At 39.4% G+C, this 18,396-nt stretch overlaps 1 protein-coding gene across 1 annotated transcript in view; it reads right to left on the bottom strand.

Moving 5' to 3' along the window:
• ASPH (aspartate beta-hydroxylase) overlaps positions 1-18,396 on the bottom strand; it is a 158,281-nt gene that overhangs the window by 100,617 nt on the left and 39,268 nt on the right. The window contains exon 5 of the mRNA XM_063451368.1: positions 4,890-4,967. Within this exon, the coding sequence (XP_063307438.1) occupies positions 4,890-4,967 (78 nt within the window). The remainder of the gene's footprint in view (positions 1-4,889; positions 4,968-18,396) is intronic.

The raw sequence follows: 18,396 nt of genomic DNA, 5'->3' as shown, positions 1-18,396 counted from the left end.
AACTGGGGGAGGGGAGGGGGGGAGGGTAAGGAGAACTGGGGGAGGGGAGGGGGGGAGGGTAAGGAGAACTGGGGGAGGGGAGGGGAGGGGGAGTAAGAAGAACGAGGGGGAGTTAGAAGAAGAGGGGTGGGGGGAGTAAGAAGAAAGGGGGAGGGGGAGTAAGAAGAAGACAAGTGGAGGGGGGAGTAAGAAGAAGAGGGGAGGGGGGAGTAAGAATAAGAGGGGAGGGGGGAGTAAGAAGAAGAGGGGGGGAGTAAGAAGAAGAGGGGGGAGTAAGAAGAAGAGGGGGGAGTAAGAAGAAAGGGGGGAGTAAGAAGAAAGGGGGGAGTAAGAAGAAAGGGGGGGGAGTAAGAAGAAAGGGGGGGGAGTAAGAAGAAAGGGGGGGAGTAAGAAGAAAGGGGGGGAGTAAGAAGAAAGGGGGGAGTAAGAAGAAAGGGGGGAGTAAGAAGAAAGGGGGGAGTAAGAAGAAAGGGGGGAGTAAGAAGAAAGGGGGGAGTAAGAAGAAAGGGGGGGGAGTAAGAAGAAAGGGGGGGGAGTAAGAAGAAAGGGGGGGGAGTAAGAAGAAAGGGGGGAGTAAGAAGAAAGGGGGGAGTAAGAAGAAAGGGGGGAGTAAGAAGAAAGGGGGGAGTAAGAAGAAAGGGGGGGAGTAAGAAGAAGAAAGGGGGGGAGTAAGAAGAAATGGGGAGGGGGGAGTAAGAAGAAATGGGGAGGGGGGAGTAAGAAGAACACAGGGAGGGGGTGAGGAAAGGGGGAGGTGAGAAGAACACAGGGAGGGTGTGAGAAGAACACAAAGGGGGGGGTGAGGAGAGGAGGAGGTGAGAAAAACACAGGGAGGGGGAGTGAGAAGAACACAGGGAGAGGGGGGTGAGGAGAAGGGGAGGTGAGGAGAACACCGGGGGGAGGTGAGAAGACACGGGGGGCAGGTGAGAAGAACACAGGAGAGGGGGTGAGGAGAAGTGGAGATGAGGAAAACACAGGGTGGGTGGGTGGGTGGGAGAAGAGACCCCCAGGGGAGAGGAGGGACCACTAAGGGGCAGGGGAGAGCTCTAAGGGACAGCTTTTTCACACAACACACACACACACACACACACACATTGCATCCCTATACATACACAAACACACAATGCATCCATTACACACAAATGCAAACACACACACACACACACACACTGCTTCTCTTACATACACACAGAAACAATGCATTTCTTACACACACTTACAGACACACACCTTGCATCCCTTATGCATACAAACACAGTTTCAAACAATGGATCCCTTACAGACAACCACAAACACACACTGCTTCCACTACACACAAACACACTGCATCACCTACACAAACTGGTATGCCTATACACTACATTCCATAAGCACACACATTAGATCCTCTACAATAACACATAACACATGCCCTACACACTACACTCCCTGTGAGCGAATTTAATGGGTGGACCATATAGGTGGACTTATGGGTGGGCCTTATGGGCATACTCACCGTCAGGCCCTGGGGCCCAGACCTTGAGCTGTGTAAGGGGCCTCAAAAATGGAGCTGCTTCCTGTTCTCCCAGAACATTGAATTTTGTGACCGCAGTTACAAACAGCCTCCAGAGATCCGGTTCTACACCAGACCAGTGGAGCCAGACTGCAGCCAGAGCCCATCACCATCTTCATCTGGTTGTAAGTAGGCAATCTAGTATATTATTAGTGACACTAATCTCTAATTAACCTCACATTAAAGGGACACTATAGTCCCCAGAACCACTGCAGCTTAATGAAGTGGTTCCAGTGTCTATAGCCTGTCCCTGCAGGCTTTTTTAATGTAAACACAGTGTGCAGCACTGGCATGAGTTCATATGGCAGATCATATGGGTGGGGCATTGCGATGTCACATGGGAGGGGGGGGCAAATTTTTCTTTTGCCTAGGTTTGCAAAAATCCTTGCACCGGCCCTGCATATATGTCATGCATGTGTGGGGTTAGAGAGAATTACACTTCTGGGTAGCAACTGTTACTATAAAATTCAGGAGAAAGGGCATGGGGGAGCAGAGAGCGGTAATTTCTCCCCCTAAAATATTCTTCTGCCATATATGTAATTGGAAAGGGCCTGAAATAAGGACATTTACTCCCTGGGAAAATAACTCTAGTCTCGGACAGACCTTAAAATGTTTTGCTGCTGCCTACATATACACAAACACAAGGTAGGCAGAAAAGGTGCAATGCAAACAGGCACCTTTACTTCTAAGATGGCCTCCTGTCATGGGCCTAAACGAGGGGTTCCCAACCCAGTCCTTAAGTACCTCCTACCATTCCAGGATTTAGGGATTACTCTGTTGTGTCTAAAAAGTTTTTTATTTTTTCTAAAAACACATTGGACACAACTGGGTAATCCCTAAATCCTGTACTGGCAGGGGGTACATGAGGACTGGGTTGGGAACCACTTGCCTAAACCAATCAGTTGAGACTAGATGTGCCTTTTTTTTTTTTTTTTTTTTTTTAATGAGCAGCGATCTCTGACTGTTTTCATTGCAGTCACATGCACATGTTGTTAATTTGCAAGGGAACAGAGGGCTTTTGTGAACTGACAGGGTGAAAGGCAACCTTGATAAGTTCCTTCCCCCCGAGCAATTTCTCCTACTTATGATTGCCTTCTAAGCATTCAGTTCCCAGGTTGCATTGCCTGTGAACCGCACAGTGATGCAGTTAAACATGGTGGTACTCAAATGACAAAAGATAGGGGTTTTGACATTGTCGTATATCATCTGCTCAGCAGCTAGTTTTTAAGAAATCCTTCCTGAATAGTCTGCTGTCACATCCTTCCGAGACATGGGGAGAGGTCTCCTTTTCAAAGAGGAGGACACGCCATGTCGCCGATCTCACCTCTCACTCATTACCAGCAGCCAACCACCCTCTTCTCTTTAAGTGTTTTTATGCACCAACTGATTTATATTCTGACCATATGAAGCATTATCAAAATATGATTATGATACTCTTTCCCATATGTTATGATTGTATTATAGACAGACTAATAAGGATTAGGCAGACCGCAAAGCGGGATGTCATCTTTCTTGTTCCATCTCCCCTTGAGGTGTGTACCATATAAAAGAGGCTCCAATGCAGTAGTGCCTTCAATCAATTGACCGACCCCATGTCACCTTTGAGGCGTATGCAATATGATTGGACGCTGGTGGATGTGCGGTACACTCACTAACACTTAAATTAGTTTAGCAGAGGACACATTAACATTGAAGAAGGTACACACTAGCACAGAAATGCAGATCAGGTTTTGTTTTTTCAGTTTCCCCCCCCCCACTTAGGACTGGGTTTTTTCCCCCTCAATTGATGGGCACTTATTTTGTAGTTTACTTCCACTGAAATTCCTGCACAGTCAAATTCTATCTTTATGAAATACAAATTTTTCAGGGACGAAGGGGGCTAGGGGTGAAAGTGCCGCTTTATTGCTTGGTTACATTTTATAGATTCCTGCACACTGCACTTAAATTAGTATTTTCCATACTTATTGGAGAGCTCACAATATTAGTGAAGGGAGTTCCTCTGCATTTTTACTTCTTTCTTTTCTAGAACGGAGTAGGACCGGACAAAATAGGAGTATAGTGATAAAATTAGGCTTAGGAAAAGTTCTACTTATTGCATAAATTGATGCATTTTCAGATTCTCACTACTGGAGTTATTGGTCGTTTTGTTACCGTGTGATGGAAGTCAAGCCAGAATGTTGGGGTTTTTAATAAGGATTGCCCTGCTTAAATTAGTGTCCCATGCAGGGCCAATCACTACAGAGCATGGGAAGCAGCCGAAGGTGGGTCTAACAAAATTCTGATTGATTTATTTGGTACCTTAGGACCTTTTAACCAATGTTAAACCTGCGGTTTCAAGTTTACTTTAAAATATTATTCCCTGCTTCCACTACATCCGAGAAGATCATGAAGCTCCTGTGTAGGAACTTCCGTTAGCTCTTAGCCAATTATGTAAGCCATCCTCCAGACTCTGTTGGATGAAGTGAATACGGAGCAGCATCTAGAGAATCCCAGGTTAAATGTCAAAGCATTCATAAACAGTTTTATTACTTACAGTGTGGCAATGTCAGGGCAATCTTAACACCACAACCAATACAGTCCTCTGTAGTGGTTATGGTGCTCTGAGTGTTCCCAAAATCCTCAGAAGCACAGTGTAAATCAGTGGTTGCCACCAGTGTGTAAAGAGCCCCAGACTTCTGAGACCACTTTCAGACCACCTAGCCTAAATGATCACATTTAAAGGGTTAACCCAAAATCAAGAACCCATTAAAAATTATTAGGCTGTGGTGTCACAGGATGAACAAGTATGGACAATGTTGGTGTAAAGAGGTCTCATATATAATGATAAGCGGGTCAAACACGCCCCTGTGCATTCTAATGACACTGGGGTTAAAAATTATTTTCACTATAAAGGATATATGGAATATGAGAAATGTTTAAAATGTCTCTAGGGCTGCACCGGTCCTGTGGAACTCCCTTCCCTTTTCCGTTAACGCTCACCCAGTCCCTACTCCTTAAAAAAAATAATTATAAACTAACTTTTTACAAACGCATATCATTTAACGGTTAATGGTTCCAAAAAGGCCCACTAAGTCTTCATTGAATACTATTCTACCAAGCTACTTCCCTAATACTTCCCTTGCCTTTTGTGTCACTTTACCCCACTCCCTCTAGCATGTAAGCTAATTGAGCAGAGCCAACAACCCCTCTGTTTCTATGTGTCAAACTTGTCTGGTTACAATTACATGTTTGTTAGTCCACCCACTGTAAAACGCTACGGAATTTGTTGGCGCTATATAAAGAATATAATAATAACCGGACTGAAGAAGAAGTTTAAAACTTATTAGAGACCGCTTACCTGGATCATCGTGTTCATGATCTCCATGGTCAGTCTTGGAGTCTTCAGAGGGTGGTAAAACAGATCTTTCCTTCAGTCCTGCAGGTCCCAGTTATAAAATGTTTAATAAATTATGAAGATAGGTACGCTAAACATTATATTACCAACTCCATCTGTATCTGGAAATTGGAAGTCTAGTTTGCTCACACCATCAAAATGTTGTCTGCTAAACAATTCTTGTTGCAATAAAGGTTTCAATCATGAATGCACAATACATCAATATCCAGTAAAGAAGACCATAAGAGAAAGACTTTTATTAAATGTCCCCTGGCACCATGGGAGGGTTTAAAAAGGAAATAAGACTTTGAAGATCAATCAGTGTGTGCAGAAACGCATTTGAATACACTTAGACACATGCCTGCGGTACTTTGAATGTTCAATAAAAAGGGAAATTTTAAACAACTTGTGATGTGCAAAAATGTGTGCAAACTGGGCATTGCGTGCGGTTAGAGTACTTATTTCTTCATACATCTCCCTCATAATTTTGTATTTACAACTGTTACATAAAGATTGAAATGGAATCATAAATGTGAATTTAAACAAAGCATGTTATCTTTGAGTGCTATAAACACTGGTGAATATTATTTGGTTTCACATGGAATCATCTGGTGTATTGAAGTTTTTTTTGTATGGGGTGACAGTCCACAAAAATACTTTGAATTGTTGCTCATCTCTAAGCTGGCACACTTCTGGAATTATTTTATTACACATTCTATTAGTATACTCGGGTCTATAAATCTCGAGATTTGCTCTATTGAGGATCCAGCCGTCTCAATTGGAAAATTGCACCAACCTCTAGCACTCTAGCAAGAAAACTAAACTGAGTCTGCAGTCGTATGTTGTATGAAGAAATATACATAGATTAGTTACATGGGCTGAAAAGAGACATGAGTCCATCAAGTTCAGCCTTCCTCACATGTGTTTTTTGCTGTTGACCCAAAAGAAGGGAAAAAAAAAGAAAAGAAAAAAACAAACACACACACACACACAACTTTGAAGCACTTTCAATTTTGTAACAAACTAGGAAACAAAATTCCTTCTTCACTCCAGAATGGCAGTCAGATTTATCCTTGGATCAAGAAGCTATTACCCTACATTTTAAAAATGATATCACTGCATGTTTACTTATATTATGTGTAAGTAGAAGTGCACCATTTTGAATAAATGGAATACAACATATATATTCATATATTTTACACACATATTGCAGAAATGCAATATATAATCTGAAAATACAAGGTCATTCTATGCTCATTTGCATGGAAAACTGGGAAGTCTGGAATAGTTTTGGTGCCCTTTTGAGAGGGAGAGGGATAGATATCTCTATAGTAGATCGTAAATACATTGTTAAACACAGACCTGCACACATACACTCATTCCTTGGAAAGATACTATTTTAACATGCAAAACAATGTGTGATGCAGATGAGAGAATTAATATATAGTGATGTCGCGAACATGAAATTTGCCGTTCGCAAACGGCAAACGCAAACTTCCGCAAATGGGCGAACCGCCATAGACTTCAAAAGGCAGGCGAATTTTAAAACCCACAGGGACTCTCTTTCTGGCTACAATAGTGATGGGCCCCCACCCACCTGAGCGGTGGGTGGGGGACCTAATGTAATCCCCCCTGGCCCCCACCCCTGAGCGGTGGGTGGGGGCCCTAAACACAAATTGGGGGGTGGACCTAATGTCGTCCCTGCTGGCCCCCACCCCTGAGCGGTGGGTGGGGGCCCTAAACACAAATTGGGGGGACCTAATGTCCTCCCCCTTGCCCCCACCCCTGAGCGGCGGGTGGGGGCCCTAAATACCAATAGGGGGGGAACCTAATGTCCTCCCCCCAGCCCCCACCCATGAGCGGCGGTTGGTGGCCCTAAATACCAATAGGGGGGGACCTATTGTCCTCCCGCCCAGCCCCCACCCCTGAGAGGCGGGTGGGGGCCCTAAATACCAATAGGGGGGGACCTATTCTCTATCCCCCCAGGCCCCACCCTTGAGCGGCGGGTGGGGGCCCTAATTACCAATAGGGGGGGACCTACTGTCCTCCTCCCCGGCCCCCACCCGCCGTTCAGGGGTGAGGGCTGGGGGAGGGGGAGGACATTAGGCCCCCCATATTGGTATTTAGGGCCCCCACCCGCCGCTCAGGGGTGGGGGCTGGGGGGAGCACAAAGAAAATTAATCCGTGTTCACCCTTCAAGGGCACACCGCGTACTGAGCTCCGCAGGGCGGGTCAAGGCTTATAAAGCCTTGTCACGCCCTGCAATTAGGCTTAGAACACGTATTGGTTGGTTTAAGCCAATCAGAGTACTCTGTCATTTTACACAGCGTGGGAAAGTTCTTTGGAATTTTCCCACGCTGTGTAAAATGACACAGAGCACTCTGGCTTAAACCAACCAATCAGAGTGTTCTAAGCCAAATTGCAGGGCGTGGCAAGGCTTTATAAGCCTTGACCCACCCTGCGGAGCTCAGTTCGCGGCGTGCCCTCTAAGGGTGAACAAGGATTAAATTTATTTTTTTCAAAGTGCGACGGTTATATTGGCTTTTTATTTGGCCTTTTTGGGGGCTGGAGAAAGAAGATTTTAGAAAAAAGACGACATCTAATGGTAAGTTTATTTTTATTTATTTACAGGTTTTTAGCTTTATTGACTCCACCCTCATTATTTTTTAGGGTGAGGGGGGTAGGTAGGGGGACCATTTTTTTTTGGGGGGGGGAGGGGGTGACTAGGGGGTTTGGGGACCCCTAGTCACCTGGGGGGGGGCATTTTTGTTAGGGCCCCCACCCGCCGCTCTGGGGTGAGGGCCGGGGAGGAGGACAATAGGTTCCCCCCCTATTGGTATTTAGGGCCCCCACCCGCCGCTCAGGGGTGGGGGGACAATAGGTCCCCCCCCATTGGTATTTAGGGCCTCCACCCACCGCTCAGGGGTGGGGGCCGGGGGGAGGACAATAGGTCCCCCCTATTGGTATTTAGGGCCCCCACCCACTGCTCAGGGGTGGGGGTTGGGGGGGGGGGAGGACAATAAGTCCTCCCCCCTTTTTTACTTTAGGGCCCCCACCCGCTCAGGGAGGGGGGGACCTTTTTTTTTACAGTGAGCAGCCACAGGCTGTTTAATAGACATGCCCCTACTCGCGGTATTGCGAGTAGGGGCACAATTTACTAATACCAAGTCATTTTTACTTAGTATTAGTAAATTTGGCTGAAAGACCACAAAAAAAATTAAATAAAAATAGTGGGCGGACCGAACATCGCATATGTTCGCCATCTGCGGCGAACACGCTATGTTCGCCAGGAACTATTCGCCAGCGAACCATTCGGGACATCACTATTAATATATGATATAAAGCAAAGGAGAGGTATGTTCTGCTATTTAGTGGGAATTTTCTGAATTGGGAGAATCAATGGTCTACTAAAGAAAGTGAAAAACAAGGTTTCAATTATTCAGTTTATTTTACACCTTATTATCTGCCGCCTAAAAGGGTCATATCTTCCTCAAGAAAGCATGTCCAGATCAGTGCTCAAAGTGCAAAGAGTTCAAGGAAAAGCAGACTAAACAATTGTTCCTATACAATGACCTTTTGGAAGCAAGCAGCAACAAAATGGCTCTAAATATCTTCTTGTAAAAAAAAACAAAAGAAACAAAAAAAAAATATTTCCCCCTAATTGTACAACAGACCTTTTGTTGGAACTCTGATTTACAATAGTTATTAAGCATTGTACGATTTATTATGTACACATCTGAATTTGATCATGGTTTCGCTGTAGTATACAGAATTAAAAGAAAAACAAAAAACCCACTACCTAAAACAATCAGTGCAAATTTGTTATTTTAAAAGCTGCATCAGCATAAAAAAAAAAAAAAAAAAAAGAAAGAAAGAAAAAAAATCTCTCACAGGTTAATGCAGTACGAATAGCTATAAGAAGTGATGCCGTATGCTATATTTAACTTTTTCTTTCATTTCTTCCCCTCACTTTTTGATTCCTTAGCTGCCTTCTTGTCTGGCTTTTTCCCTTGGTCTTGATCAGATGTTTTCCTGCTAGTGGTTCGTCTTGGTCTTTCTTTAGGCTCTTCAACAGGTTTCTTTTTGTGTTCCTTTTCTGAATCTTTTTTAGATTTGCCAACCTCAACATGTTTTATGTCCTTTGCTTTTTCTTGTGTTTTTGGCTCCTTTTTATCCTGTGTCTTCAGCTCTTTAACATGGGTTAAGCACTTTTCCTTCACCTTTGTAAGTTGTTCTTTTAGCTTTTCTTTAACTTATTGATTTACATTTTTAAAAACAGAAAGGAGTATTAAATCAACAAATAAGAAAATATTTAAATTAAAAAAAAAAATATATATATATATATATATATATATATATATATATATATATATATATATATATATATGCTATTGCGCATATGTGTACTTAAAAATATTATTACAAAAAACCTAAACAAGGAATGGACTATGTCATTTCAAAATTTAGGTCAATATTGAAAACTGCTGGAGCATTTCTCAAATTTGTATACGGACCACAATATGAAATATGAGCAAGAAAAGCCAATATCCAGTAGGTATCCTGCCATTCCCCAAAATAAGGACATTTAGAATATTAGATAAATGCAGAACTTTAGTGAGATTGAAATCTAGATATTGGGTCCGTTACCCTCTCTGTTGTGGGGTACATAGCTTAATCGAATAGGATAAGTAGTGATCAGCAGATGGCATGCTAGAGACTCCAAATTCTTGTTTGCCATGTCATAAGTTATTTCATTGTATATGTCATTTGTACATAACAGGCATAAACCCTGGCAGAAACAGTCATGCTTTGAACAGGCAGACAATCCATGCAATATGTAAAAGTATTACAACGCAGACAGGTTGCTGCATTCATTTCAGAATGACAAAAAGCGTTGCCTATTTAATGAAAACGGATTACTGGAGCATTAGTCCCGGGACAATGAAAAGTGTTTAGGCCACGGATTGTACTTTCACTGTAGGTAAGCAATCGCAGTTGTAAACCAGATAAAGTTATCATATCGTTATTCTGACTCCCTGACATAGTTCATTTTGTCAGAGAGGTTTTATTGATTTTACAACTGTAGCAAGCATAATGCTTTAACATTCAGAAAAGCAGCAAATACTTATATTCAGATTAAAGGGGGGCTATCACATCCCAGATGTTTTCCTTTTTTGTTCACTTATCCCCTATACTTTAAAAATGTGTATTTGGGACATATTCTAAATAAAATGAAACCTCGAAATTCACATGCACATCTCTTCTGCAACTAGGAGCAGTAATCTTGGCTCCCAGTCAATCATGGTTATAAGCACTATCCTTTGCACCTGGCACTCCGTATCCAGAAAATACAATCATTTCTGTTTCTCCTACTATTTTGCTTTGTGGGCTCTGGTTGTTCCTGAAGTGGATTGAGATGTCATTTATTTAACACGTTATATAAGTGTTTCAATTATATATGCAACGGTGTAATTTTAGAGACTTGAAAGTTCATATTGAATTGTTGCCAGTGATGAATGAATACATACATGTGACTTTGGGAAGAGACATGAAGTGTTGACCAAAACTAGCTTACATTTAGTTAGCCACTTTCTGTTTAACCCCTTAAGGACCAAACTTGGAAACTGGAATGAACTGGGAATGAAAAGGGAATCATGACATGTCACACATGTCATGTGTCCTTAAGGGGTTAAAAAGGATGGCATTGAAGCCATAACAGAGCCTGAGTATTTACTGTATTAAGAAGACACCTAGTTATTCAAAAAGTTATTTTAAAAAGAAATGATTTTGTAATTTTAAAGGCGATAAACAAAACGCCACTTATTTAGTAATCATAGACTAAGGTTTGTGGTCTATATTGGCCCAGCCATTTCATTGTTCTTTCACAGACTATGTCTCATCAAGATGTTCACTAACAGAAGCTTCCATGACCTCATATACTATTCTACATGAAATCGGTTTCTCTATGAAAAAGAGACATGGGACATTTTATCCACAATGGATGAGTAACCAGACTTGGCAAACACTGATCAAGATTGTGAAAGTAATATCAGGTTTTGCTGCATGTTCGTTATCGCTATCTTTCCCCCTGCCAACCGCCTTCCTTGCACCCCCACCTCCTCTCAGTAAATAAAGAGTTAAAAACCCTTTATTTACTTACCTGATCCCAGTCAAAGCTCCTCCTCCTCCATCGATGAGCGGGCTCTAATGCGTATGCCCACCTAATGCTGCTTGCGCATTAGACCTCCCCATAAGAAAGCACTGAATCAATACTTTCCTATGGGGAAAAAAATATGACGCTGGAGGTCCTCATGCAGCGCGTGAGGATTCCAGCGTCAGATACCGGACAAAATGGTGTGTTTCAAACCAGGAAGGCCTCTAGTGGCTGCCTACTAGATGCTGAAATGTAAACATTGCAGTTTATCTGGAAATGTAATGTTTAACATTGAAGCACTAAGGGACAGAAATAGGTACAGTGCACCTAGACCGCATCAATGAGCTGTTGGGGATAGAACACTATAGTATGATAAAACCCAAGTATACTGACAGCCTATACAACACACTTACAATGTAACCATCTGTAAAACTTTATTTCCCATAAACACACTTTATACAATTATATAACTGCAGCAGTTTGGGTAAACTGGCAAGTGAGATAGCATTAATTACTGGCTTCAATCCTACTTAGAGGAGTAGAAGTGAAAAAAAATCAAAAGTAAATGCTGAAAGAACAGATAACTCAAAGAAGCACAGTTGCCTCTCAAAACGTGGTCAGAGTTCTTCAAAACGTCTCTATCCTAGGTATTCTGTTACTATCCTCTACTTATTGATGGTAAATTAGAACAAGAACCTTTTGATTCAACCAATTCCAGTTATTAGTATGGAATTCAATTACCTCAAATATTTAAGACAATGTGCTTTTAAAAAAAAAAAAAAAAATGCAATTTAAAGGTTAGTACTGGGTTAACATGAAATGTTTATTGGTTTGCAAAGCATGTTGTTATTTGTTATAGAAACAAACCAACACAATCCAGGCTATACTTTGTCCAGGTTTAAAGCCAGAAAGACCACAAAGAATGCAAAATACCTTGTCCCTTGGGTTTTGCCTTCGATGGCTCTACTGGTTCTTCCCCTAATGTTTATAGAATTGAAATATCTGACAAGTTAATGTATGAAAATATTATATATATAAAAAAAAAAAAAAGATACATGTGCAGAGAACATGCAAACACATGTAAAATTCACACATATCAAAAGGAAATGTTATCTAGACATATGGTTTGTATGCTGAATGAGATGCGAACCAGGGGACGTATCATATAAAATGTAATGTGAGCATTTAATAGTAATTGTTTCCTTCATTGATCGTTATTAGCAATGTTGCAGATTTTTGAGAATAATGATGTGATTTTTTTCGATTGGGATACTCCTAATTTAAATTGCCTTTTTGATCTAGAAGGTAAAATCCTCTTTACCAATCTCCTTCCCCTCACTTTTCATTAAGGTTTACCCCAAGAATTATTGTTACCCCATTTGTACCTTGCCACACTTATATGTTCTATTGCAACTCCATAAATAAACTCCTAATTGGAATCAACACAAAAAATGCATGCAATATGAAACCTTAAGCAAGCATTCATTGTCAATATGAAGTCTATGATAAGTGGTGGAATTAAAATTATGGGATTATTAACTGTCCATTTAGTAGGAACATGAAGACTTGGGATTCTAGTATTTTAAGGTAAAAGTATTCAAGTCTACTCAGTAACATTACAGGGATTAGTGAATCATATAGCTAAGAATGTATGCTTCATACATTTACAAAAGTCATTTGTTTTACCTTGCTTATTAAATTATAAAGTGTGCATACAAATGTACATATGCCAAGTTTTTAAAAGCGTCTTCTTTGTAAGTAGGTGGTAATTTGTTCATGGCCAAACACGATTTAAAAAAAAAGTTCCAGTGGACATTATTCTGGGCATATTGTGAATAATACAAAATTCAAATATAAAACTAATATGATAATACTAGTAGCTATTCCCAAAATGGAATTCTTGGCAACAGATTCTTTTCTTTTTAACATTTCCAAAGCATATATAGCACTGGCCTTTTTAAAGGGTACCGGTCATGCCAGGTACTATTTTTGTTATATAAAATAAATTTAAAAAAAAACAGAAGGGCATAAAGGTTTATGTACACTTTGTTTATAGCGTGAAACCAACATGCTCTCATTTGGGTTAAAAAGAGCCATGCGATACTAGACTTGATGCTGTCCACTTCAAGCAATGCAATATACCTGTAGTCGTGGATTCTTTCTTATAGAAACTTTCTGTGTATCGCCCTGGTGTTTACAAAATGGAAAATAATTAGGAAAAGTTTGTATGCAAAAAAAATAAAAATAAACCCAAAAAACAAATTAGAGACAAGAAAAAAAAAAATTACAAATGCTGCTGCATAAAATATTTTGTTCCATTTCCGATAACACTGCATATTAAATGTAAGAAATGACCATGTATACTCACTAATGGTATCCTAATAGCAGAAAACCACTATATGGGAGCGGCTGACATCAACACAACTAGAAATTACATTCCAAAAGACAAATATGGGGAAGGGTGGAATGTAAACAGATAGAATGTATTAAGAAATCTGCAAGTTTGTTTCCCCCCCCCATAAGTACAATAGTATAAGGTCACATATTAGCAATTCAAAGCATAATAAGATTACGTTAACATGCATCTAATTAAATAAGAAAATAAAAATTAATGAAAGACCAGTCAGTTCATTAAAAGGAGAGTGTTGACATACAAGAGGCACACTCAATAACAAATGAAGTTAGCCATGAGAATCTTGGAGATTCATTCTGTTACAAGTCACATTTCTTAAAAATTTGAGCCGATTGGGTGATTGTTTCGAATTCTTCAACTTCAAGTCAAAATATAACCAAATCATTAAACAAATTTGTTTTGATTTATGACTGAATACAGAAAAAAAAATAATAGATGGCTAGGGGATAGTCACTAATTGTTGACTTTTATTCACAGATCAAGTGAGAATAGGCAGAGGGGGGACATATATATATATATATATATATTTTTTCATAGTCTTAGTTAACTAAATTTGGTTCCGAGCCAAACCTCAATATGGCCGAAATTCTTCTGTCTTAAAAACCTTTCCATATAGAACACAACCTACACAAAGACAGCAAGTAAGAACCAAAAGGAGGTCCATCTAGTCATCAAACATAGAATTGTAAAGCTTTTAATCATTTGTACATAGTGGTAACTTGATGCTATTAATCAGGAATTGGTGTTCTTGTTATTCCCACTAAAAGGATATTAAGGATACTTAATCCAAATGCATTTAAAGCACTCAAAGTGTTTGAAGATGACACCAACACATTTAGCCACAGTTGATCCATAACCTCTGCAGTCAACATATTCCAACAATTAACTCGGGCAACACATGAAAATCAGTCCAGTAATAATGCAATAGTCCATCAAACAAAGGAGAAAGCGTAAATTGCACTCTCAAAACATACAAACACACACACACACACACTCACAAACACACAACCTCAATTATATCTAAAATGGATTTAATTGAAGACCAGAAAGCTTATATAATATGCATGATCACACGATGCACAGCAAATTGACAGATATGCAAACCATGATTACCTGGGTGCTCATTAAGAGAAATAGATTCTTCTAAGCATATTGGACTATTGCATTCCTCAAAAATCTATTTAACTTTGGTTTCATCAAAGATCGGTTTACTATTTTGTTACACATTGTGTGCTTGCTAGGAGTAGACTTTTTTGGAATGGATGCATTACTTACCAGCTTTAGTTCGTGTTCGTAGTCGACATTAACATAGCTCAGGAAGCCACCCTACACCATCTTTAAGCCAAAGGATTGTTACTATATACATTAACAACTTTATATCTGATCACTAGCCAGGAGTGTCATGATATAAAAAGGAATATCCACAGGACACAAAGGGTTAATGAAGGCTGGTTTCCAAATGCTTAGTTTGGTCCTTTACAAAACTAGTCGCCTATCAGATCACCTGGAAGCCAAACTACATTCTTATCACACCAATAATATGACCTCAAAAATAAATAAATTAAAACATGTTAGGACATAAATTACATAAATAAGGGTATAACTAACACTTTAATCGTTTTTTTTTTTTAGATATATAAAGAAATCATCAACAATGACCACGAGGTAAGATGGGAAAAAAATGGGAAAACAAAAAAAAACCAAGATTTATTTGTACATTTTGGATAGATCATAATGCCCATAAATAGTACTACCAATACAGCAGCATTAGATTAAACAAATTATTAGGACTGATCAGCATACGCTACATTTTTCTCGATCAATCAAGTGCAAGTTAAGATAAATATTTAGAAATGAGGTAGGTATGCAAATATTCACCACTTGCTGCTCGAGGGGCAGAGAGCATACCTAATGACCTATTTTAACAAGAAAGCATGAGCAGTGTTATCCAAACCCAAATAGATATGCTCAAAAAGATAAAACCTTGAATTCGGTCAAAACCATTTTCCACCTTTGCTCGATATTTAAGACCTTCAGGAGAATCAAAGTCACATGGCGAAGGGAAGATGGCAGCAAGTGACATGAGTCAACACCACATAGTGGGATAGGTTATTCCAGTTCTTCTGTACTTGTTTCAGGGCAAAGAGGGAGTAAATGGGCCAAGCTAAGTGTACAAAAACAATGACGCAAAACACACCATAAGATTTTACAGTATCTACATGAAAACCTGGATTGCAGTACTCTCCACCTGAACGTATATAATTCGTTCTAGTGCACATAGGATCTGTCAAGAAAGTGTTTCAAATGTATTGGTTAGAAGCACATGGCTCCTTCCACCCGACAGTCCATTATGTACTGGGAAACCCCAAAATAGTGTGGTTTTATTTTACTTTACAAAAACAAAACCCACTTAAAGCATAATACGCCTGATGACCGAATAATAGTAGCAGCAATAATAAAAAAAAAAAAAAAATCTACTGGTTTTGCAAATCCAAAATGACGCAAGTCTTTTTTCCTTTAACCCCTTCATTCTGTGAGTCAACATCAACATCTTCTGTGGATTCCCCCTCGTCTTCTTCTACCACTTCAAAAGGAGTTATTACATCATAGAGAAATGAGATGAAGCCATAAAACCAATCAGAGCCTTCCTCTGCTAAAATATTAAAGACTTCCTCAAGGGAATCAATATTCACACTACTCCCATCTTTGGTCAAGCCTAAACAAGAATAAGGGGGAAAGGAGAGGGAGAGAGAAAAAGAAAAGGAGTAGTTAGGCCAGAAGATGGGACACACCGTGAAAGGGCTTGGTGGGAAGGAGTTGTGTTTCTTTTTTGCATGATGATCAATGGAATGAAGGCATGTGACAGAAAGAACAAAAAAATAAAAACAAACGTAGAAAAATAAAACACCAAACAGATGCTTTGACATACGAGCAAATAAATAAAAGGCCTGGTATTTATGCAAACATGATAGCATGCAAAGGATTTGCAAACACAAATAACTTGGGAACCAGCAGCCTAACTGTAACTAACAATGTGTAAAATAGCACATTACCAACATAATGGTAACTATAAAAAAAAAATTCTAAAAAAATAGACCCAGCCTCTGTATTTAGAATAAATAAATATAAACTGGAAACAACCAATTATATATGAAATCACTTTAAAATGGCCAATTGTACTGCACAGATAACACCACATGTACTATTCAGCCAACTGAAATAAAACTGAGTGTTTACAGCAGAAAGGGGAGGGGGATCATGGACTTCAGTAAGACATTTAATAAGTCTAGTGATGTCATCAAAATAAAAAAAAACATTGTGTCATTAAAAAATTATAGCTACAGTGAAACAGTGGATTAAAATTAAACTATGCATGTTGAAACAGGTGCCTTTAGACTTGGAGAAGTCCAAATTTGGAAACGATATGATTCTTTAGGCCAGAGGTAGGCAACCTTCGGCACTCCAGATGTTGTGGACTACATATTCTAGTGGTAAGAGCATTATCTGGAGAGCAGAAGGTTGCCTACCCTTGCCCTTGACATTTTGACCTAGTGTATAGGACCCAGGAATGAGATACATCATGCACTATCCTCTATACTTCGACTTCAAGCACCACAAAATGTATGGGGTAATTTTAATTGGGAATCGAAATTGGAAATAGACCAAAACAGACATGCTAAAGCAGACAATATAAAGAAAGTACTGAAATAAACATTTAATACTGTGTCGGTTAAGTTTATGTTTCAACTTAACTATAATTGAGCTCCTAAAAGTAAACATAGTAGCTTGACAAAGCTGCCAACTTGAATGTTAAAACTAAACAGACATGTCAAAATCTGGATGACATTGTTTAAGAAGGCTAAATAAAAGGTGAGATCATATCCTTGTTGCTATAATACTTGGATTCAGAAATGTTTAATTAAAAAAAAAAAAAAAAAAACAACGAATGCATTAGGCACCATCAGAGTCAATACTCCATTAAGGTTAAATGTACAATATCCATTTAATCCATCACTTCATGGATAAACTATTAAATCTCTAAAAACAGTGGTGCCATAAAACAACTCTTACACATTTTCTGACATACTAAAATTGCTGATTTCTGGTTTATTTCTAAAGTGGCTTTAAAAGTAGGACTAGGTTAAACTATATTAAGTACTACCTTTTACATTTGGACTACCGCTTTGGGTCTTAACAAAGATGGTCAGCATTTCTATCAAACCACAACATATAACTTGACTGTTAACTATCTCTGTCACAGAAAAGGGGCAGCCAGTATGGCGCTGAAAACAAGAAGAGGTACCCATAAAAAAATGGTAAAAATGCAATCTGTGTATTTCTACAATAGGAGACGATAAGAGGGAGGAGGAAAAAAAAAACCCCCAAACAAATACACGCATACATTCACACAGCACAGTATTCTAAAATAAAGTCACTGTTTTTCACATACCAAAAGAAACCAGTGATCTAGATATTGTACTAAAAATTTAAAGTACATGGAAAGTAAATAGTTTATTAGAGAACAATTCCATAGGCACGGCTATTAAAAAAAGAAAATGCAAGTAAACAAAAAAACTACTTGTTGAAAAAGAAACCTGCATCAAGACTTGTTTAGGGAAGGAATGAGAATAGGAAGCAGAGAAAACAGTCGATACGAAGGTATTTTTGGCTTTATATCATTGTTCTTCTTATTGGAATTTCTTTACGTCAAAATATTAAATAGTTTACAAAAGGTCTAACAAAAAACATTCCCCATCCTCAGGATTTAAATATGCAAAATTACATATACTTCCCAATTTTTTCAGCTCTCTAGTTCGGACCTTCCAGCATAATTTTGCTTTGCAAATACGGCTATGTCATAACGGCTAAATGCTTTATGAAATACTCTGTGTTGGAATTTCAGA

Source organism: Pelobates fuscus, chromosome 4 (assembly GCF_036172605.1).
Source record: "Pelobates fuscus isolate aPelFus1 chromosome 4, aPelFus1.pri, whole genome shotgun sequence".
NCBI classification, from domain to species: domain Eukaryota; kingdom Metazoa; phylum Chordata; class Amphibia; order Anura; family Pelobatidae; genus Pelobates; species Pelobates fuscus.
This window is presented reverse-complemented; position numbering and strand designations above follow the sequence as displayed.